The sequence below is a fragment of the Zootoca vivipara genome, chromosome 9, assembly GCF_963506605.1.
Source record: "Zootoca vivipara chromosome 9, rZooViv1.1, whole genome shotgun sequence".
Taxonomy (NCBI): domain Eukaryota; kingdom Metazoa; phylum Chordata; class Lepidosauria; order Squamata; family Lacertidae; genus Zootoca; species Zootoca vivipara.
This window is the reverse complement of record NC_083284.1, coordinates 14,599,175-14,622,940: the sequence shown is the minus strand read 5'-3', so window position 1 is coordinate 14,622,940 and position 23,766 is coordinate 14,599,175. Positions and strand designations below refer to the sequence as shown.

Below are 23,766 nucleotides of genomic sequence, written 5' to 3'. Positions count from 1 at the left end.
TGACAAACCAGAGCGGCACACGGAAACGCCGTTTACCTTCCCGCTGTAGCGGAACCTATTTATCTACTTGCACTTTGACGTGCTTTCGAACTGCTAGGAGGTAGGAGTTGGGACCAAGCAACGGGAGCTCACCCCATTGCAGGGTTTCGAACTGCCGACCTTCTGATCAGCAAGCCCTAGGCTCTGTGGTTTAACCCACAGCGCCACCAATATTATTATGGAATAATAATATTATTTCTCCAATTTTCATCTCTGTATTCCCAGAGACCTGGAAGGTATTTTTTGTGATTCTGAATTGTGGTCTCCTGCTTCAGACTCCAAAATGATTGTATTTGTTGATTACTTGTCTAGTAATTACCCTTCTGAGGGGGGATATAATCCCTAGAGAGGGGTTTAAAATTATCAGGAATGTAGTAGGGTCAAACTATTTATAAATTATTCCATTTTGGGAATGCTGCCAGTGTGATTCCATCAGGGACTGTTAGAAGAAGGATAGGCACCTCACAGCTAATTATCATCCCGTCAGCCTTATCAGCCTTGTGGCTAAGGGATATGCTAAATTCCTACTTCTTAAACTTGAGAACAGTCAGTAGCAATGACAACTTTGCAGAGAAGGGAGATTGTTCAAATGAAGGGAACATAAAGGAATGCAAACGTTGGCAAAAAGTGTTGTGTTCTGCCTCGACCGTCAGAGGCACTCTAGGCCCCAGAATGCCCATTGCTGAGAATTGCATACTCTCCAAGGTGATGTGACCCGCGTGAGATTGCAGACCCAGAAAAGGTGCTTTCTTCAGGCATGGCACACAAAAACGCGCATTTTGGGGTGCCACACAAGATCGCAGAACCAAAAATCCTGCTTTCCTCAGGGCGAGATCTTGGCCCAAAATGGCCACTGTGCTCTCTCTGGGAAAAACGGGGTGTCCCATTTTCCCCCGGGGCAGTTGATGGGCATGGAATTGCAGTTTGCAGGCCTCCCACAGGCAAACGGTTGGTCACTGTGTGAACAGGATATGGGTCATTGGTCTGAACCATCAGGCTCTTCTTAAGTTCTTATGGATTTAGGTGGAATTACTCAACTTCGTGCTTTTGCACCTTTTGTATAAGTATGCAACATCCCCCCCCCCAATACTATTCTGTGACCTTTGTCATTTGAAGGTTGCAATTCATACCCTTGACTGACGCTATCCAAAATTGAGGCCTGTTGTTTCAGGTGATGACCATCTGAATTCCTGCCTTAATAATTTGTTGTTGTTTAGTCGTTTAGTCGTGTCCGACTCTTCGTGACCCCATGGACCAGAGCACGCCAGGCACTCCTGTCTTCCACTGCCTCCCACCGTTTGGTCAAACTCATGTTCATAGCTTTGAGAACACTGTCCAACCATCTCGTCCTCTGTCGTCCCCTTCTCCTAGTGCCCTCCATCTTTCCCAACATCAGGGTCTTTTCCAGGGAGTCTTCTCTTCTCATGAGATGGCCAATGTATTGGGGCCTCAGCTTCATGATCTGTCCTTCCAGTGAGCACTCAGGGCTGATTTCCTTCAGAATGGATAGGTTTGATCTTCTTGCAGTCCATGGGACTCTCAAGAGTCTCCTCCAGCACCATAATTCAAAAGCATCAGTCCTTTGGCAATCAGCCTTCTTCATGGCCCAGCTCTCACCTCCATACATCACTACTGGGAAAACCATAGCTTTAACTATACGGACCTTTGTTGGCAAGGTGATGTATCTGCTTTTTAAAATGCTGTCTAGGTTTGTCATTGCTTTTCTCCCAAGAAGCAGGCGTCTTTTAATTTCGTGACTGCTGTCACCATCTGCAGTGATCATGGAACCCAAGAAAGTAAAATCTCTCACTGCCTCCATTTCTTTCCCTTCTCTTTGCCAGGAGGTGATGGGAACAGTGGCCATGATCTTAGTTGTTGTTGTTGTTTAATTGAGCTTCAGACAATATTTTGAGTTCGCCCTTAGTAAAAGGTTCTTTAATTCCTCCTCACTTTCTCCCATCAAGGTTGTGTCATCAACATATCTGAGGTTGTTGATAATAATAGGTCACTGCTATCAACACGCAGCCTGACAGGCCTTTTATCTGGAAGCTGTGGTGTTAAACAGGAACACATGCAATCCACAAACCAGTTATGCTGGTGACTCAATGAAATCTATATGACTTAAGTACACTTACTTGAGAGTCAGCCCCATTAAACTCAGCGGGACGTTTGAGTAAATTGGCCAAGGATTGGGTTGAAGGGAGGAGGGACTTCCAAAAGCTGGGGTGTTAGTCAAATGCAGCTAGGGCTGCTCAAGGGAGAAGGAAGGCTGACTGCCACCCGGTGTGGGGCAAATAGCCCAGTGGCGCACTCGTTTGCGCTGTACGTACAGCGCATGTGCGCTGTCTCTACATACGGTGCAAGCGCATGTGCTGTATGTAGTGGCGCCACGCATGTGACACCGGGTGGTTTGCCGATGACGCCACTCAAGTGCTGTATGGATGGCGGCAGGATCCTCTGCTCGCGGCTGCAGCGCCGACGGAGGGATCCTTCGCACGCGGCTGTGGTGGTGCGATGGTGGTGGCTTACGCCACTGCACCTGAGGGCGGCGGGGCGAGCCTCCTGTGGGATGCCTTATTGTCACCTCCTCAGAGATGGCACCCAAGGTGGACCGCCCCCCCCCTCCTCTGCCGCTGGGGCTGCTTGAGTCTATCTTTGGTGAATTATGATATCAACTGATATGCTCTGCACCTCTCAAATTAAAGCATGGATCAGATTTTGCAGTTCTTTCGGTTTTGTGATGCAGTTCTCTGCTCAAAAATGCAATGAAAAATGCATATTTTCAGATAAAATACATTTAGAAAGGCATACCTGGAGAGAGAGAGAGAGAGAAAAAACATTTTCAAAGTAGCTACTTAAATATGATTTTCATGCATATTGTTTCACCAAATAATAACATCTTAATGCCAAAGTATTCATATGTAAAGAATATTTTCAGACCAGCCTTCAACAAAATGATCCTTGTGGGGGTTACAGTACAATTCAAACAGCGACAGGGAAATGGATTTAGGAATGAACACCTGCAAAGGGGGCACTGACCAGGAACAGAATGATTTGTCCTAATTGACTATTGATTTACACATAATGGAGAAGCAGAGCCACATGTACCCACCCTCTTGCTGTTTTTGGAGGAAGCATCACACAAATTAGGTGCGCGCACACAAATGTGCCAGCCTTTCTCTGCTTGCCTACATCATCCATTCTAGTTGACTCCATGGCATTCCCTTTGGTGAACGTGTTTGCTAGTCATAAGAAATGATTGCACCGGAGTAAACGGGGATGTGCATTGCAATGAATTATTATTATTATTATTATTATTATTATTATTTATTAATTATTGCAAAGAATATTGACTCATTAAGAAGAGTATAGAAGTGGGAAGTGGGTGTATTAATCTAATCCCATTTTTATAAATGTAAACCATAAACTTAATCTTGGAACGGTTACAGTAAATGACAACAAGGTCTACCAGAGACATCTATCCATGTTCTAGCTCTCTCTCTCTCTCTGCCAGTTAAAGAGCATATTGCTGTACAATAAATTAGTGCATTGCCTGGCTTTAACTTGTCTGAATATGACATCATGTTGATTGTCTCTTCACCCCCTTCCTGGCGTGGAGATTCCTGCTCTGACACATTTTCTCTTTTGGTTTCCTTGCTCCAGCTAGCCAAGCCAGGGACCTTTTGTCAAAGATGCTAGTGATTGACCCAGCCAAGCGGATATCAGTGGATGAAGCCTTACAGCATCCGTACATTAATGTCTGGTATGACCCAGCAGAAGTGGAGGCGGTAAGTGAAACATTGTCCTTCACACTAAGCTGCTGATCACTTAAATTGTGCTTTTTTCAATTATACTATTGTAAAACAGCCTGAAACAGTTTGATGAAGGGTGGGCTATAAGTACAAATAATAATAAATATAAGAAAAACACACACAAAAATGTGGGCAAATTTTCTCTGCCCCCTCTCTCTCTCTCTAGTTACAGATGCAGAAATGGGTTGAACTGAGCTTAAAGACAGCAAAAATGAGAAACTGTGAGAAACTGAAACAGACAGTTTCCTAATTCTGATTTGAATAGGAACAAGTTTTTCCAACTCGCTGGATGATGTGCAACCGTTGTCTTTATATTCTAAATCACTTCTGTTGCATTACTCTTTTTTTTTAGTAGAAGTGGGTGACTAAAGTGTGGCATGGGGAGGGCAGAGGTTTCTGGGGTTTGTGCAGAGCTGTCCTTCCTATTGGGGCTACTGGCCGGTGGCGCCAGGGCGCCAGCCTCTCAGGTCCGACTAAGGGGCAGCCCAGCGAGTGGGGGAGTTGCGCGACTTTCCCCTTTCCCTATACGCCAGCTCAAGTCGCAGCGCCTGTGCCTGCTGTTGCCACGGAAGAGGTGGAGGCTGGACGCGGCGCCTCCCGTATCAGCTTCCTGCCCTCACCCATCTCCCCCATGCTGTGACGCGCGCGCTCACCTTCCCCGGCTCCCCCTTGGCGAACGGGGCCCTCAGGGCATGGCGGCAGGAGCTGCCAAAATGCCAAGGCGCACCGCGATGTGCGCTTCGCCAGTCCCTCGCAGCGCGCGTTTGCGAGAGAGCCCGTGTGGGGGCTCCTCAAGGCGCTGCCGGGGTTGTTGTGGGGCCACCCGGAGCCTCTGTTCTGCCGAGCAGCCGTATGCTGCCTGCCCAGAGGGAAACGTGGGGGTGGGGGTGGGGGCGCAGCAGGGGTCCTTGCCATAGCTGCCAAGTTTTCCCTTTTCTCGCGAGGAAGCCTATTCAGCATAATGGAAAATCCCTTAAAAAAAAGGGATAACTTGGCAGCTATGGTCCTTGCACCAAGGCACTATATAAGCTTAAGACGCCCCTGGGTTTGTGGCTCCCCTGGACTACAAGCGTAAGACACTGGAGGGAGCTGAAAAGCAGACTGAAGTCTATTTGTCCTGTATCACTCATCAGAGAACAGTATGTGGTTTCCCCCCCTGTTTTTCTTTTCCTTCCTATTGATTTTCCCCAACTCAAAAGCTTCTCCAGTCCTCTGGTTCTGTTATTCGTTTTATTTGGCCAGAGTTCACAGCATTGGCCAATGCAAACCTTTGCATAGACTCCTTGCTTGGATTTCATCGCTTTATGATTCCTTTTAGTTCCGTAATTCTAATTCTTATAATGATGAAGAAGCTAGAACATGATAAAAAGTTGGCAAAGATACTGTTTTTATCCCTCTCCCATAGTAGCCAATGCCACTGATAAGCAATAGGACAAAATGAAATAATATTTTTTACAATATGATGATAATAATAATAAGTAAAAACATGATGCTATTTATGAATATAATTATTTTCCCTACAATTTCCTTCCTCAGTAGTAATAGCAAGTTCAAGAAGATTAAACTCTCATGGTGAAACAATTGCTTTAAAACGAATAGAAGAACAATAATGGCAGAATGTAGAAAAGGGTACATTGTAATAATAATAGTTAAGGAGAGATGGCAGTATTGCTTAGTTGTATTAAATAGAATAATAAATGTGGAATATAATCGGGTAACAAGTAATAAGTAAAACAGCAACCAAGTAGATTATGCCTCATAGGGAGCACTGAAAAATGATATCCTGAACTTTATTCTTTGAAAAATGAATAAATGGGCTTTGTTTTTCTCTCAGTTGATCATTTTGTTGCGTCCCCACTCTAGTTTTGGTTATGTCTGTGAATTTGATCATATAAACCGTATTCCACAATCTTAAAAGATATTAATGAATCCTTTTTACCCGGTTTGCTCAGTAAAGTGTTATCAGGATATCTTTTATCTCTGTCTGCATTGCATAAGTGACTTTGCCAACACTATTTGACTCATCCCATTAGGTGTCAACTACTATCTGAATGGGACGCGGGTGGCGAATTGGGACGCGGGTGGCGCTGTGGGTTAAACCACAGAGCCTAGGGCTTGCCGATCAGAAGGTCGGCGGTTCGAATCCCCGTGATGGGGTGAGCTCCCGTTGCTCGGTCCCAGCTCCTGCCAACCTAGCAATTCGAAAGCACGTCAAAGAGCAAGTAGATAATTAGGTACCGCTCCAGCGGGAAGGTAAACTGTGTTTCCGTGTGCTGCTCTGGTTCGCCAGAAGTGGCTTTGTCATGCTGGCCACATGACCTGGAAGCTGTACGTCGGCTCCCTCGGCCAATAACGCGAGATGAGCGCCACAACCCCAGAGACGTCTACGACTGGACCTAATGGTCAAGGCCCTTTACCTTACTATCTGAATGGGATGCGGGTGGCGCTGTGTTTTAAACCACAGAGGCTAGGGTTTGCCAATCAGAACGTTGGTGGTTCGAATCCCCATGACGGGGTGAGCTCCCATTGCTTGGTCCCAGCTCCTGCCAACCTAGCAGTTCGAAAGCACGCCAAAGTGCAAGTAGATAAATAGGTACCGCTCCGGTGGGAAGGTCAATGGTGTTTCCGTGCGCTGCTCTGGTTCTTTCCAGTCACAATCTGTAGTTTTGATGTTGGTAGTTAGTAGGAAAGGAGATCGAGAATAGCGAGCAGAGTAGTACCATAAGTGTCATTAGTTCTCCATTTGCCCTCTGGGGGAAGAGGTCAGCTGTTAGTATGCAGTTACAGGAGGTATAATCAATCCTAGAAAGCTTCACAATACGCCCTAGAGTTGTGTTGCCCGTGTTGCTGTGGGAGTAAATTCATTAGTGTTTGCGAGGTGCTCAGTTACCATAGCGATGAGGTACCATATGGAGAGACAGGTCACAGTCTGCAAGCTTGTGTCCTTTTCTGCTTTGACAACGGGACCTGAGAACTCTGGAGCTGTATATGGCCAAAGGCATCAACCCCACCTGGTTGCGTTATGCTAATCAGTAATTATCAGAAGTTTGCAGTCATTTATTCCAATGCATTGCAAGGGGAATAATTCCACCACTTTTGTTTCGAATTTACAGCACTCTCTTTGTCGCACAAGGATACACCAGTGGCTAGTATTTAAAGATATGCTAATAGCTAGCTCTATGGGAGCGCAAACTCACTCAAAGGTTTCCCTCCGGTGCAGTGTTTGTGTCCTCTTCCTTCCAGCTGCCTCTCTGTTCTGTGCTCTTCATTAAAATACTTAAAATGAGCATATATATATATATATATATATATATATATATATATATATATATTCCATTTATAAGCAACCATGGCTGTGATCATGGGTAAGAATGACCCTAGCAGGTGAAAGCCGTCTGAAATCGAAATGTCTATTGTGAAAGACGACCAGAGATAGGGAGTCATCTGTGTCTCTCGGGGCAAAAATATCCAACAACACTGGTGCAGCCGCTGAAACATTTATACAGTCAATTGCAGCTGTCTTTCCTCTGGGCAAACCATCCCCAGGGATGTAATTACTTGTAGAAATGCACCGTGTGAACCAGTGGTAAACACAGATGCCCTTTGCAGTGACAGTCTCCCCCCAAAGTGCTGTAGCGATAATGAACATCGCTGCAACGGAAGCTGTCGTGTCGCAGGTTACATTCAGATGGCGCCCTATTCCATCTTCCTGACTTTTCCTTGCGAGTTAATTTTCACAGACCTCACCCTCCTCACCAACCCATTAGACCAGGGGTGGGGAACATTGTGGGCCAACTTTGACAGGGGGGGGGCAGGGCAATCCGCATGCATAGCTGCCAAGTTCCGGCCTGAGAAATAATTGGACTGGACCGGAAGTAGCAGACTGGAGTAGCGCTGCCGCCATTTTGGAACTGGGCGGAGCATGCTCAGAAGCTACTTTTGATGCTGCTCTGCCCTGTTCCAAAATGGCTGTCGCACCAGAAGTCACGCTGTAGCCATTTTGGAACTGGGCAAAGCAGCATCAAAAGTCGCTTCTGAGCATGCTCCGCCCAGTTCCAAAATGGCCGCCGCGCCAGAATAAACTGGGAAAAACAAAAAAATCCTTTTTTCCTGGCTGGGAACAGCTGGAAAAACAGGGGTTTCCCGGGGAATACAGGAGACTTTGCAGCTATGTCCGCATGTCAATCGGATTGCGATATCATATGATTGACAGGTGGATTGCCCCCCCACCTGTCTAATTCTCAACACCAGAGGCAGAAAGAGGGAGCATGTGAAGGGCTGCAAAGCCTGCCCTGAGCTGATCCTGTCAACATTTTACAGTCTTCCCCTGCTTTTCCTTTGCCTCCTGGCCAGTGCTGGTGATGGAAAGGAATGCCAGCCTCTCTACCCCTTCACCAAAGCTTCCGTTGCCCTCAAGGTCTCTCCAAGCCTCCCTTCTTTTCGTCCTCACTGAGCCTTCCGCTCTTCTCCCCATTGACCTCACTGAGCCTGTAGTTTATCCCTCAGTCTTAAAATTCTTAGCACTCTTAACAAACTACAGTTTGCAGGGTTTTCTGGGGGCAAACCATATGCTTTAAATGTGCTTTACATGTACTTTACATCTGACTACTGCTCACATCAATTGATGAACACACATATTGATATTCATTAATGATCACACACATTGATATTTTTGTTTTTCTAATTTGCAGCAGGGTTCCCCCCCCTTTGTTCTTTTCTTCTCGAAAGCTATAAAAAAAACCCCAAACTGGGAATTTAATGTGTGCATAATACCCATCAACTTCCCAGAAGGAAAATATCCACCCCCAAACCACTTGGCCTACTAAATTTGGCTGTGGGAGGAAAAGGGAAAGAAAGCCAAAAGTATCAGATTTACACAAGGGAGCATCTGAAGCACAGCAGAAGGGAACAGGGAGCATTTAAATATATCTCTATAGCTTGGTCTTTGTAGCAAATGGCAATGGTTTTGTGTCAAGAGCTTAACCCTCGAGGTAATGACCCTGAACATCTTCCTGGGATTTACAGCATGAGCTTGCAAGTGACAACAAAGGAAGGGAGATGACATTCCAGCCAAGGTGCAGAAGCCAGAGCTGGTTAAACTCTCATTTTCTAAGCCCATTTCAAAAAGTTCACGATCTTTTCATAGGCTACAGAAGAGCAATAAAATTACGATGTCTCGTTCAAATGGCGGGGAGTGTAACGCGTTTGGGAAATGGCAGAAGGAAGGCAAAAGCCTTCTCTCTCTCTCTCTGACAGGTTTAAAAAGTTGTAGACGCTGGTGGTCTTTCTTTAAATGCCAGGCTGTGACCTGCTGCTAACTAGAGGGAAATGTATATTATTACTCCAGCGACATGCTGTTCATTCACAATGAATGAAGGACAAGGTGGAGACGGATTGCAGGAAAATACAACCAAACGCCAACCTGACTTATTTGACCTCTGAGTACTAGTAAACAATTGCTTCCCTTGTGCTGCCATTTAGGAATATATTGACTTTTGACTCCTACTGATCGGAGTGTTTGCGATGTGTGGTAGAAAGCCTTACTTATACCTTTCCGATCTGGACACCGATTGACTGCAAGCAACCATTTTTGCAATATTGGCTATGCTACACGTTTTCTTAACATTCATTATATTTTAGGAGTAGGGTTCCCAGGTTGACATTACAATCCAAGATGCTTCAAATGCTTTTGTAGAACAGCAACAAATATTTTATGGAATTAGAAGAATTGTCGCCATGCTTTAGGAAGATACTGACTTTCCATATTTGTTCCAGGCTGTTTTTGTGGTGGAGGAGAGTTCTTGGCTTCTTGTATGAGGGCTCCCAGAAAGCATCTGGCTTGGCTACTTTGGGGGGAAAGATGGTGGAATACAGGAAGCCTTATTCTGATATGGCAACGCTCATAGGTTCTTATGTGGCATGGCTCCACATTGTTTGGGGCTGATTCACATGGCACCCTGCAAATGGCCAGATGTGGTTTGAGTGAACTGAAGTATTCAAGATGGCTGCTTGACTGCTCGATCAGCCTCCTGTCTTTCCTATCCAAACAAGCTAATAAAACAACAAAGTGCTAAATCACTCATAGAAATCCTCTGCAGAGAGCCAGTGTGGTGTAGTGGCTAAGAGCGGTAGACTCGTAATCTGGGGAACCGGGTTTGTGTCTCTGCTCATCCACATGCAGCTGCTGGGTGACCTTGGGCTAGCCACACTTCTCTGAAGTCTCTCAGCCTCACTCACCTCACAGAGTGTTTGTTGTGGGGAAGGAGGGGAAAGGAGAATGTGAGCCGCTTTGAGACTCCTTTGGGTAGTGATAAAGCGGGGTATCAAATCCAAACTCTTCTTCTTCTTCTTCTTCTTCTTCTTCTTCTTCTTCTTCTTCTTCTTCTTCTTCTTCTTCTGCAAGTAATTCAAAAACCCACTTCTCATCATGATCATCATCATCCCTCTATTTGTTTGCTGCCTTTGCATAAAAATTAATGCTGAAAGTGGTTTATTATTATTATTATTATTATTATTATTATTATTATTATTATTTATTTATTTATACCCTGCCTATCTGGCTGCATTTTCCCAGCCACTCTGGGCGGCTTCCAGCAAAAGATTAAAAGTACATTAAAACATCAGTCATTAAAAACTTCCCTAAACACAAACAAAACACCACAAACCAAACTTCCACATCACAACAAAACACCAGAAAATGAAACAATTAGAAGGATAACTCAAAATAGTAGCAATAATAAAACAGCAATGTAAGAGCATGTAGAAGAACGGAATAAAAAGAAACAACATTCTGGTACTATTAATGGCAGCAGACACCAGAAAACCCCAAAAGAAACAGGTTTGGTTTTACCTTGGTCCTAGAAGTTCTAGTCGTTCCTTCTGTGCACACTACAAATTAGCCAATAATCAAATTATCATGGCCTCAGCTTCTCCAGATCTTCAGTGCCTCTTGGGTGTCACCCATTAAGGTGGCATAAGCAGGTGGCGCTGTAGTCTAAACCACAGAGCCTAGGGCTTGCCGATCAGAAGGTTGGCGGTTCGAAACCCTGCGGTGAGGAAAGCTCCTGTTGTTTGGTCCCAGCTCCTGCCAACCTAGCAGTTCAAAAGCACGTCAAAGTGCAAGTAGATAAATAGGTACCGCTCTGGCAGGAACGTAAATGGCGTTTCCGTGCGCTGCTCTGGTTCGCCAGAAGCAGCTTTGTCATGCTGGTCACATTACCCAGAAGCTGTCTGTGGACAAATGCTGGCTCCCTCGGTTAGTAAAGTGAGATGAGTGCCTCAACCCCAGAGTCGTCCGTGACTGGACTTAACGATCAGGGGTCCCTTTACCCTTTACCTTTAAGGCTTCCAAAGGCTGGGAGGCAGGTAGCTGGGAACATTAATTCTTTGAGGTTATATAATTATGAATGTGCAGTGCGGGGAGAGGCAGCAGACTGGAGGAAGCCTCTTACATACAGCTGAACATGCGGAGACCTCTCTAAACATGGTTGGGAAGAGAGTCTGGTCCTGAAATGGACTGCACTGATAAGGCTCTTCAAGATGGGTTCAGAAAGCTTTAGAAGCCAGCTTCCTTCAGGGTGTGTTGACTGTTTTTGTTGACCTCCCCAAAAGTTACTTGTTAATTACTGGGGAGGGATATGCATGTAATCCATTGGACAGCATGTGGAACTAGGACCACTGACTCCTGAATTTGAATCTCTGCTCTGCCATGAAGCTCACTGGGTGGCCTTGGTCCAGTCAGTGTCTCTCAGCCGAATTCACCTCACATGGCTGTTGTAAGGGCAAGGCACTGCTCTGAGCTGCCTGGGTGAAAGAAGGTCAGCCTAGAAATGCGATCGATAAATATCTTGCCCCCTGATCTTTCAGGCCTGCTTGGTATGCCTTCCTTCTGCACGATTTTCTTCTTTTTCTTTTCTGTGTGTAGGAGTGCCACTGCACACTAAACTTTGACATTCAAAGCCCCTTTGCCAGCGCTCTTCTGCGTAGCATCTGGGTTCTTTGCTTGACTGATGATTCCTGCTTGGGCATATTGGTATTTGAGATAGCTCTGGACAGCAGAGGCCCCAGCTAGGTCATATGTTCCTCAGCCTTTGAGCCATCCATGAGTGTGTAAAGGCATTTTCATTTTACCCTACTAAGGTCTCGTTTATGTCCCAGGAAAATGCTTTAAACGTAGCAGCTTTATACAGATCTGTAAAATTGTATATTCTGTTCCATCTTGCAGATACCCTGCTTCCCCAAAAATAAGACATACCCATAAAATATGGGATTTCTAAGCATTTGCGCAATATAAGCCATACCCCAAAAATAAGACATAGTGATAGGCGCAGTTCTGGAGGGCGCCAAGGAAGAGGCGAGGCTGGACGCGTAATAAATATAAGACATCCCCTGAAAATAAACCATAGTGTGTCTTCTTGAGGAAAAATAAATATAAGGCAGTGTCTTATTTTGGGGAAAACACGGTATCTGTATTCTCACCCTCAATCTCCATTTTCTGTAGTAGCCAGTATTCACAATGATTCTAGGAAAACCTTCTAGATAATCCCTTTTCTAATGGATCAGCAAAACCTTTCCTGAACCTCTTCCTCCAGGAATGTATATTTTCCTCAACCTCCTTGAGGCTGATCTCACATTCGAATTTTACATGTGTCAACATTACAGATCCATGAAGGTCTATTGTGTTCCACGGTAGCTATCTGCCATTGCAATCAGAAGTGGCCTCTTTGGGCTTGTCCACAGCAGAGTTTACTGTGTGTTTGCAGCTGTTTACATTCCCATTTAATCTGTGTGGTATAAATGACATTGCCCTCAAACAACTCCATGCTTTCCCCTGTAAATTCAGGTTTACCCGATATGGGAACAATCCAATAAATTAGGGAAAATGGGGCTCCAAACCGCTTCACTTGGGGCCGAAGACAATTTGTTTCAGTGTTTTGGGGTGAGTGGATCCGCTGTCACTTTTTGCTACCCTCCTTTCATTGCCCAATACACCCTCAAGACTTCCATTTATTTTCCGGCCACATACAATGGAACAGGCAGAGTTGGATAGAATAAAGCAGGAATATTGAGGAAGTGCCACAGAACAACTGATAGAGTACTGGACAGTTTGGTGGTGTGCCACTCCACACCTGACACCATTCTCATGGCAGCTGCTTATTTGGAGAAAGAAGAGGAGAGGTGGTTCAGCAGCAAGGTTGGTGCAGTGAAAACACACCAGTAGGTGTAGTGGATTGGCTCCCCTGGTGTGTTTGCACTGACCAGGGTTCAGGTGAGTGGTGGCACCCTATCATGCAACCCATCACTGTGCAGATTCAATGCATCAATTACCTGTTGCTGTGTACAGACACAACAGAAAAAAGCAGTCAGAAGCTCGAGGCTAAAACTGTGCCACATTTTCTGAGTATTTTTGCCTTGGAGATTTGTTTATAGTTTTAATTAATCTTTGCTATATCGAAATAATCTCTGTAGGTTTCCAGCTGAAGGGAGCTGGTCAAGCTGGAAGTCAGTGCTGCCTCAGGACTTTTTGTTTCCGTGGCAACCGTAACCATGGTTACCAGCATCTGTTTGGAGCTGTAAGGGGCAAGCATGTTCAGGCTCCTGTGCAAATGAAACGATTCTCTGAACGTGGTGTGCAATTTCCTTCCTAGCTAGAAAGCATTTGTCCGAGTCTGTGGACTCCAATTTTAAGCTAGAAGATTCTCTGATAAAAATGAGTGTGGTAAAAAACTATCCATGGGTGGACAAATTAAGGTACTTCATCAAAAGTTATAACTTAGAAATGGGTCCTGGTGTTTTTTTAAAATAGTTTTTATTGAAGTTTTTTGTGTGTGAAACAAACAAATAAGCAAGGAAAGGTACATACAGTATAGCAAACTGAATTTCCCCCAACCCAACTCCATAAGTGGCAGAAAAAGCTACACTCGTTCATTTTCTCACACAAAAAGCCACACATTCCTGCACCTCTCCTCCTCAGAGTGTGGATGGGAAATTCCTAAAATAGAACTATACTGTATCTCCAACCAACATAATCCTATATATCTTAGAAGACGGAACAAAACAATGGGTGCACATGGAAATGGAAAAATGGGTCCTATTGATGGAAATCTGGGTTACTGAAGGAAGGAAGAAATTGCCCTCTCCTCCTCTTCCTCCTATGTGTACAACTCTACACATGCTTAAAGACACTCTTTCCCTAGCATCGCCAATGAAAACTACATCTGAAGGAACTAAGTGCTGTTGTTTTGTTTTTTTAGCTGGATGAGACTTTCTATGGGGAGAGGGGAGGAAATGATTGTTCTTGAGTTCCGGATTCTTATCCTTTGCCTTACCTCCTCTTTGATGTCAGCCATAGTGGCCCAGCTTACATGGCGTAAAATGCAGCTCAGCCCTCTCCAATCTCTAGAGTAGGCTGTCTAATGAAGCAGACAACAGCGGCCGCTCTTGTGCGAAGCCACAACCCTTGGTCCCCTTGAGTTTTCCTCCTTGCCTGCCTCCCCCCACCCCAACCCTGTGCCCTTTGCTTTGCTCCTCATTAGCAAATGCAAGCTCTAGGCCTGGCAGATTTGCTGAGTGACAAGCTGTCAGACTCGCTCATCTGGATGACCCAGGTTCACCGCCTCTCTGTTGTCATGGGCTACTTCTGCACTTTGCTCTTAGCTTGAGCGAGAGAGCTTTACGATACCAGAACCGGCAGGAAAAAGAAGACTCTGGCTGGGATTTCAAAGGCTTGGCACGATACAAGACTCAGACTGATGGGCTGGTTTGCAAGAAGGAAGGGGCACGAGTTCACGAGGAAATCAAAAGTCGGGGCTTTAGTAACAATAGAATGAATACTAGTGTTGTTCAGCCCGTTTAGAAAACGGGCGCTAGAGGATATGTGAGAGCATGCGCGCGCGGCTGCTGGTTGGGAGGTTGGGGGAAGAGTGAGAGCGGAGGGAATCGGCGTTTCTGCGCAGGCGCGCACGCTGCTCCGTAACCCATCTCACTGAATCCTTACTTGAAATCTCGGAGCAGGACACGGGAGCGTGCGCGCGCGGGTGCTGGTTGGGAGGTTGAAATCAAGAGAGGGTTGGGCGGGGCAGAGGGCAGGGGAGAAGCGGGCAGGGTCCTGCCTGCTCCTAGGCAGGGCTTCTACACCTCGTCAGTGTGTGAGGCTTGAGACAAATACTGTAAGGTACTACCATAATGAGTGGCGATAACAATTACAAAGGCAAACAGGGGCTTTCTGGGACGGTAGCAACGGAGCGGGTATCTTTTCTGCACTTGAGGCGAGCCGCGCTCATGGGAGAAAGGTGTCTCTCTTCCCCCACCTCCAATACGACGGCGAAGTTTGTTTTGTCTTGGGGGGATGAGCCTCCCTCCCTCCTTCACACCCTGAGACGCTGACTTTCCCAGGAGCAGTCACCCGCTTTCGCCCCATTGTGAACCCGGCGGGCGGCGGCACCATCCCGACTACATCCACGGCGACCCTCCCTGCCTTCAAGACGGCTTTGTCAGAGGCACAGCGATCTGCGTCCCGAGGAGCGCATGGTGTTGGGCGGCTGGGCTGGCTGAGTGGGTGGGTGGGGGCACCGTCCCTTGACGGAGGCAGTTCCGCCGACGAAATGGTAGGCAGAGGGGTGGGGGGACTTGCTGCTAGTCGCCGGTGGCCGGGGAGGGTAGGAGGGGGGGGAAAGCAGCCTTCTCCTCCTCACGCTTTAGCGCAACTGCAGTGAGGTGCTTGTCCGGCTGGGAGCAGCTGTTGGCAGAGGGGTGGGGGGGTGGGGAGAGCGCGCGCGTCCAATCCCTGTGTCCCTGGTTGTCTCTGCTGTCCAATCCCTGTGTCCCTGGGGGACATGCGCAGTGACCCAGGGACACACGGGACAGCTTGGACGCAGGGACAACTTGGACATTATTATATAGGATATGCAGCATGGGAGAAATTTACTCAGAATATTGCTCCACCAGTGGATTCCTGGTGGAATGAGCCGCCCTCCCCTCCATGCATATGTTGTTCTGGGGGGTTCTCCTGTCCCCCACAAGCCAAATTGTGGGGCAAGAGGGGATTGCAGGGGGAGGAGAGGAGGGCAGCCCTGTTGCACTAGCAGAAGACCTTGCACAGTTTTTCCACTACAGTAATGGGACTGATCAGTGCAGCCATCTGTTTCTTTCCAGGAAAGTGCTATTTCCATAATCGCAGCCACCAGGAGGTGGCGTGTTAGACATTTGTATGGGAGTTCCTTGTTACACCTTTTAAGTAGGGTGTAGCAACCCGATTTAACATGTGTGCACTTTAATCCTGGCATCAAGTCGATGAATGGCCTGCCCGTAATGACTCTTGTCCCTTGGACCTACCTCACATTGCAGCGCGGAGAGGACTGCTGCGACAGAAACGGGTCCCTTTTTCCATTTCTTTGATGTTTTGGCATTGAAACTGTCCCATTACGCCTGGGCTTAATTTCATTTTGTGCTCCTGGTATAGCATATTCATCTGACCTCTCTTGTGTTTTTTAAATCAACAGCCACCTCCACAGATATACGATAAGCAGCTGGATGAAAGAGAACACACAATTGAAGAGTGGAAAGGTAATCTCATTTTTAAGACAGGGGACCTGATGCTTCTGCAGGCACCTGAGAGGCTGCAATGGCCCACTGAGCTTCTCTGAATGTCCTTTTTCTCTGTTACCTTCCTCATTTTTCGGTTGAGGGCCACATCCCCTGGTTCATTCTACTGGAAGACACATGTAGGTGGGGCAGGAAGTGGTGGTGGGTGGAGCTGAAGCCAGTGCGGGGCAGGTCCAGAGCCAAAAGTGGACACGGTCACCCTTTTATCTCCTTTTGCCACCAATTTTTCTCCCTTTTCCTCCCCACCCACTAGGCCATTAGAGTAGGGACAGATTACTCTTGCTAGAGGTCTGCACTTCTGATCACTTGCGGAGGCCTCCCCCTGCCCCTCCCTTCTTCTTTCATGGCTCCGTCATCAGATAAATTGGTAAAAATGGATGTGGACTAGTAACTTTCACAGAGTTCTTTACGAGGTCAATGATTTATTGAGGTCTTCTATTCGCGCCTTCTTAGAATGATGCTGGGGGGAAGCTAGCAACTCCTCTCCACCTTTGTAACTGGCTCTGTTGTCTCTTGCAGAACTAATCTACAAGGAAGTAATGAATTCCGAAGAAAAGACTAAAAACGGTGTAGTAAAAGGACAGCCTTCTCCCTCAGGTACTCATTCCCAGTGAATGACCATTTTGTGCTCGCTGCAGGCTCCATCGTACAGTGATAGATTCTCACCAAAGTGTCTTAATCTGCTGCTATTAATTCAGACGTAAGCAGCCACAGCTTTGAGGCTGAACATTACTTTTAGACAATTTGGTACATGGAACTGAAGATGAATTGCATTAATTGAACTCCAGATTCTTATTTTTCTTTTTTGGTAAAGGCGGCATGAGAGTCTAGGCTACCGTCAGGACTTTGGATGGATGAACACAGTTGTTTCAAGTCTCTATACTGATTCCATCCATCCATCCATTTATCCATCCATCCATTTCTTTATTATGGCCAGTGACCAGCATTTTATTGCATCCGTAGATAAATCATTTGGGTTGGTATACCTGTTGCCAGCCAGATCCTTAACCATGATTTAAGGATCCCTTTCCACGGTTGCTCCCGTTTCTCACTCTAAACTGCAAATTCACCCTGCCAAGAAATAACCATGGGTAAAGATTATCTTTGCACTTACCTTAATTGTGATTAATTCCAGTCCTGCTCCGGTTCTGAACCTCCAGTCAGAAATCTGCTTGCCAGCTGAGAAACTAACAAATCTGCCTGTCTGGGACAGGGGGAAATTGCCAAAGACCGGATAAGCTGCAGCCCATAGCTGGTGGGCTATTAGGTCACCAGGTTTTTCTGGGTCTACTTAACGGTCACTAGGTCCCCTTTGAACCAGAGTTTGGGAACCATTGCGAGAACAGGATGCTGGACTAGATGGGCCTTTGGGCTGACCTAGCAGCGCTGTTCTTATGTTCTTATGGAGCCCACTAAACATTTGCCTCTCCTAACTCCATCTAGGTACAGTCACAGGTGCAAAGTGTGCAAGCAATTGCCAAGGACAAGGCACAAAGAAAATTTGATGATAGGTTGCCAGATTAGCAATGGGCCCAATGGAGTTTTTTTTAAGTGCCATGCGCATTGATTTCAGTTCTGATGAGGTTCAGCAGATTCTTGCAGGGCAGAAAGTGAAATGGAAAGCCTGCAGGTTTGATTTAAGAGCTTCCTGCATGTGCCTGGCATCATCTTTCTTCAAGATGGAGTGGGTATCAGAATAAATCATGGTTCACAGGCACATCTGTCATGCAGAGCTGTGTGTGTGTGTTAGGTGATTTATGTGTAACAATAACAAGAGTTTGCTTGCGTGGGGAAGTCATTTGCAAGGACTAATTAAGTATTGGCTTTCATGTAAAATGGATCATCGCCTAAAATGGAGCATCATGGGTTGGGGTGGGGCCTCTAGACAAGATCAGGGCGGGTGTTGGGGGCTGCAGGGGAAGAAGAGGAAGCCTAGTTGAATAAGCAAAAGTCTTCTTGCGTGATGTTGGAATATTACCCCTTTTTTCATTTTATTTCCTCAGTCTTGATATATTTCACTGTTTTCCTTCCATTTTCATTTTCAGCTCCATGCAGCTTGATGGTTTTGGTTGTAGTAAATTTTAATAAGGGATGGGGAAACCAGCTATTTGATGAAGCAATATTTTTTTTCTAGGCTACTTTATTTCTTTAATGGGGGTGGGTAGGAGGGAATGTTATCAGTGGAAAACATGAGAATGCTTCATGCAGTCAATTAAAATTTAAAGATGGTGGGAGCATGGGGCAGTGAAGGAATGAGCTACCAGTGCATTATAACTGGAGAAGAGTAATACAAGTTTGGATTATGCAGCCCACTCCTGCAGCAGTCCGTGCCAACATCGCAAGAAACAGTCACATATTTGTGGTTCCCTGAGGACTATGGGAGAATTGCAAAAATGTATAATATAAAAGGCACTTGGGGTTTTTTTTTTTAAGGGTTCACTGGCTGCATTAGAAAAATAAACCTATGCAAAGGTATAAATCCCAAACAGTGCACGAATACAGAATCTTCTCTCTATGTAGTTTAGCTCTTAATCTCAGCCACCATAGAAAATGACAGACCCAGCTCTCACCTGGGAGCTTCCCTCTTCCCTCCTGATCTCTCATCCATGGAGATCTTCACTTCCCCACCTCTCACTCAAAGTCCTCCCACCATTATTATTCTTTGCCACCTCCATGTGGTCCTTGGTCCCCAGTAGCATCCCAGAAGGGGAGATTCCCTGTGGTGCCTCCCCCTAGTGGTGGCTTCACCGGCAATAACCCTCTAATAATCATCTGACGAGATGCCATACTGAGGCCATGCCTCTGAAAACAACAGGCCTGTTTCTCATGTAGGATTTTGTATTTCTGTCTGGAGGATTCTCAAATGCAAAATGGGCGGGCTGTGCATCTTTTAAGAGTGGGGCATGTGCATTTAAATGTGCATACATTTTTATTTATTTAAAAAGAAACCATCCTGACAATCTAGATGTGGGGTTTGAACAGGATCAGTGGTGTAGCATGGGCGGGGCAGGGGGCCACTGGAGCGGTTGCCCCAGGTGCAAAATTTCAACGCTTGTTGTTGCCTCAATACAGCTGTGTGTCTTCCTTCACTGGGCTCTGTTGATAATGGCTTCCCCATGCAAACCAGGAAGTGAGCTCTGGTTGACGTGGATGCCATTAGGCAGTTGAATGTGCATGCGTCCTCCATCTGTTTCCCTCCCTCCCCTCCCGTGTGGCCCCAGGTTCTGGCAACCCACGCTATGCCACTGAACACGATTAGCGGCTGTTTTCCTTCCATTCAAACTTCTTTGGATCTCGATCATTATAAATGAATAAAGACTGGATTGCGCTGGAGCTGAAGCAACTTCTCTTGTTTTCTCTCAAGCATTCCCTGGGATTTCAGGTTGAATCACGCCGGTGTTCATTTTCTTAGCACAGGTGCAGCAGTGAACAGCAGCGAAAGCCTCCCTCCATCCTCATCCGTCAATGACATTTCCTCCATGTCCACAGACCAGACCCTGGCGTCGGACACTGACAGCAGTTTGGAAGCTTCTGCAGGGCCACTCGGTTGTTGCAGGTGACTAGCCGCCTGCCTGCGAAACCCGACGTTCTTCAGGAGATGATGTAATTTAGGGGAGGGTGGGGGAAGAATCATTGTGGTCATAAAAGAATTCGATGATGGCAAGGAAGGAAAAAAAATTAAAGGAAAAACAAACACACATGATGATTAAATAAAACGAAACCCTTTCAGCCTGCTTCTCTTAAAAGAGTTATGTAAATGCAGCTAAGCTCAAGTGTATATTTAACTTAATAGTTGCTCTGCTTTGGTCTTCTTCCAATGATGCTTACTGCAAAACGAGAAAAAAAGGGGAAAAGGAGCCTCTTTTCATAAATTTTTGCAAAACTTTAATGGCTGCAAAACCAGCAAGCTGCAACTGTCCTTTTTCACGTTGGCATGACAAGGTGGGCAGAACCCCAACCCTTTATGTGTATACATGTGTGCATATCTAACCTTTTCTGCTTCTGTTTTCAGCAGATGTACAGAAAACTGCACATGTATCTCGGTGTACATACATGCAAATATGCATTTGAGGATATATATGCAGCTGTGTGTGTACATGTATCTAAAGAGCAAGGAGTCCGTATGTGTGCACACAACCCACAAGTGGACAGCTGAACCTCCTGGGGTTTTTTTAAATGCAAATTTCATCTGTAATATAATTCTCATTGTACAGCCTGTTTAGTTGGTCCTTGGGTTAATTTAAATAAGTATGGGGGGAAGTCAAAACCGAAGCTCTCTCAGAATCTTGATGATGTAGAGTCCTATATTCCGGCACTGTTTTTAATAGCAGTTTGTTTGGAGGAATAATAGAGGAAGGAAGTTCAATGGGATTATCATTGTTAAATGCTGATGGATTTCGAGTTGTTGCTGTTTTATGAATGAATATGTATGTTGAGCTAGGGGAGTTGTCAGGAGAGAGGCCTGTTTCTGTTGATGCAGGATTCCGGACTAGATGATTCTCTAGGGGCTTCTCGGGCACCATATCTCCAGGAAGTCCCACTGCCTTGTGTGACTGCATTCATTTTTTAGATAAAGGCTGTAAGAAATGGATCAAACTGGGTTGGCCAGGTGGCAATCACATGCCTGGGTCAAGCGGAGGTTGGCAAGTAGTTCCCTAAATGAGGGGAAGTCAGATTGTAGAAGTTCCTCCTCTTCATCTGATCTGATCCTGGGGAGCTATTAGGCAAGAAAGGTTGTAGACTTCTTCCTTTGTAGTGGTGTTGGGGAGCAGGCTCCTGAATCAAGGCAGAAGTGAAAGATGAATGATATTGAGTGGAGGCAAACAGAACAACTGCATTTCTTGTTCCCAAACCGTATCATTTATTTGGTCACGATGAAGGACCTCGAGGTGGTCACAGTCTGGAAGACCTTCACTAGAGAGAGGTTCTCTACAACAAGAACTGTTGCTTATTGACAGATAGGCTTCTCATTGGGACTGCCTCTCTGTGTAGGTAGAATGCTCCAGTTGCAGCGACAAGGCAAGGGAGTCAGATTAAAAAGAAAGGGGTGTTTCTAATGTATATTTATTACATGTTTAGTGCATCAATGAAAGGAGGTTTGGAGCAGCACCAACCTAGGCTGCGAGCAACTCTCTCTCTCTCTCTCTCTCTCTCTCTCTCTCTCTCTCTCTCTCTCTCTCTCTCTCTCTTTTAAAATGCATCTTAACCATTCCCAACATTAATTGGAAGGACAGTGAATGGCTAGCTGCTTTCAGCTTTACAATTTCCCTCTTTGCTACCTTTTTATTGCAACACATACTCTGAAAATTCCCCAGGCCTACACCAAAAGTGGTTACACAAGCAGTGACCTGACTCGGCCCCATAGCTGCCAAGTTATCCCTTTTTTAAAGGGATTTTCCCTTATGCTGAATAGGCTTCCTCGCGAGAAAAGGGAAAACTTGGCAGCTATGCTCGGCTCCCAACCCCCTGGAAATCAGATATACAGATTCTACAGATACAAATGTGCACGAAGGGATGGCAACCCAACATTTTTTTCTTTTCTTTTTTGAAATTTGTCCAGGAGACCAGGAGTCAAAACTTTAGGAATTAACCTCTAAGAGTCAGCCTTTATGCCATAATCAAATGGCATGAAATACGAGCACAACTCTTAACATTTATTTTTGGTCGGATGTGAAACCAGCCATTCCTAACATGGTCAAATAGTTTGAAACTAAACTGATTTTTTTTATTTTAAAAAAGCAAGTGCTAATAATGTTTTCATGGAGGCAAATAAATAAACAGATGTGTAAAAAACCAACAACCCACAGTGGCCACAATTAACCCCTTTGAGTGGCATCCGCCTAGACCAGGCATGGCCAAACCTGGCCCTCCAGCTGTTTTGGGACTACAATTCCCATCATCCCTGACCACTGGTCCTGTTAGCTAGGGATGATGGGAGTTGTAGTCCCAAAACAGCTGGAGGGCCAAGTTTGGCCACACCTGGCCTAGACTGAACCACACATTCTTTCCCTTCTGAAGGGTGGCCATAAACATATTTAGAAGCATATCCTTCCTAAAATAGTTATGACCAGACAATTTCATTTCCACTTACTAAATAAAGATGTAGGGCAGGTAGAATTTTTCTTAAATACAAAGGAACAGAACACTTTTCGTTAGTGCAGTATGTATAGCAGCAATAAGCAAAAAGTCACTACTGCAAAAAATAATAACTAAATAAAAATAAATAGCAATATAGGGGGCAATCCATCAATTGCTGCCGGCCATCACAGTTACCACATGCGTCTTCCATTGAAATGGAAGCCACAAGGCAGCTTTGATTTATTTCCCGTGTATTCTTTCTGAAAGCCATGAAACGATATCCGTGTGTGGCTCTAACCTTAACTCAGCCCACATGAAATCCCAATGCACAAAAATGGCAGTACTTTAATGGGACACAGTAGTGCACTTAGGATGCCACAAAGGCAATAACAGAGAAATGACGCTCTAAGCAATAATGGCAATAATGGCATCTGCTAGCTGTGTATTTTGTTGCCCAGATATAATGGGCAATTTTAAAAAAAAGCCACTTTCCACCGTCCACTGTTTTGGTGCTGAGACCACAGGTAACAGGGAGCCTTTTGGAATCAAACGCCATTAGGTTGTCAATATCAGAAGCCACAATCCATAACAGCGTTGAAGCATCCAGACTCGCTGATGATACTAAGTTACTCAGGGGTGGGGTGGGGGCGAAATCCCATCAGAGAGTTTCAGAAAACTCCCCAGAATGCGTGACTGGGGAATAGAATGGCAGATGAAGTTCCATGCAAGTGCCAAGCCATGTTCACTGGGAAAAGATAAAATGAAACTCAGTAATAATCTGCACCCGGCAAGGAAAGACAGATAACCTTGAGATCATAGAGTGTTTACCGAAAACATCAGCTGATTGTACTGCAGCTGTGAAAAAGGCAGATGTGGTGTTAGGAATTATTAGGCAAGAAGCTGGAAACTAAGCAAGCACAGATCCTGAAACTGTTACATAAATCTGTGACCCACCTTCATTTAGAGGTGTCATTCTGGCTGACTGACATAACAAAAAAGATATAATCAGAATACAGAAAAGAATGAGGGGATCTAAAATATTTTCAAGGGCCGTGTTTTCTTTCTTACGGTGACATGTCTAAAATGTTAGGGGGCTTGGCTTAGAGAACAGAAAATGTAGCATGGGCCTGACAGAGACGGATAAAACAATTAACACTGGAAAAAGTAATTAAAGAGAGAAATTATCTCTTTATAAATACAGTGGTACCTCGCAAGACGAATGCCCTGCAAGACG

At 45.5% G+C, this 23,766-nt stretch overlaps 1 protein-coding gene across 1 annotated transcript in view; it reads left to right on the top strand.

The window, feature by feature from the left end:
* MAPK10 (mitogen-activated protein kinase 10) overlaps positions 1–21,495 on the top strand; it is a 218,344-nt gene extending 196,849 nt beyond the window's left edge. The window contains exons 11-14 of the mRNA XM_060278429.1: positions 3,703–3,827; positions 16,352–16,415; positions 16,974–17,051; positions 19,872–21,495. Of these exons, the coding sequence (XP_060134412.1) occupies positions 3,703–3,827; positions 16,352–16,415; positions 16,974–17,051; positions 19,872–20,014 (410 nt within the window). The 3' untranslated portion in view covers positions 20,015–21,495. The remainder of the gene's footprint in view (positions 1–3,702; positions 3,828–16,351; positions 16,416–16,973; positions 17,052–19,871) is intronic.
* The last annotated feature ends 2,271 nt before the right edge of the window (positions 21,496–23,766 follow it).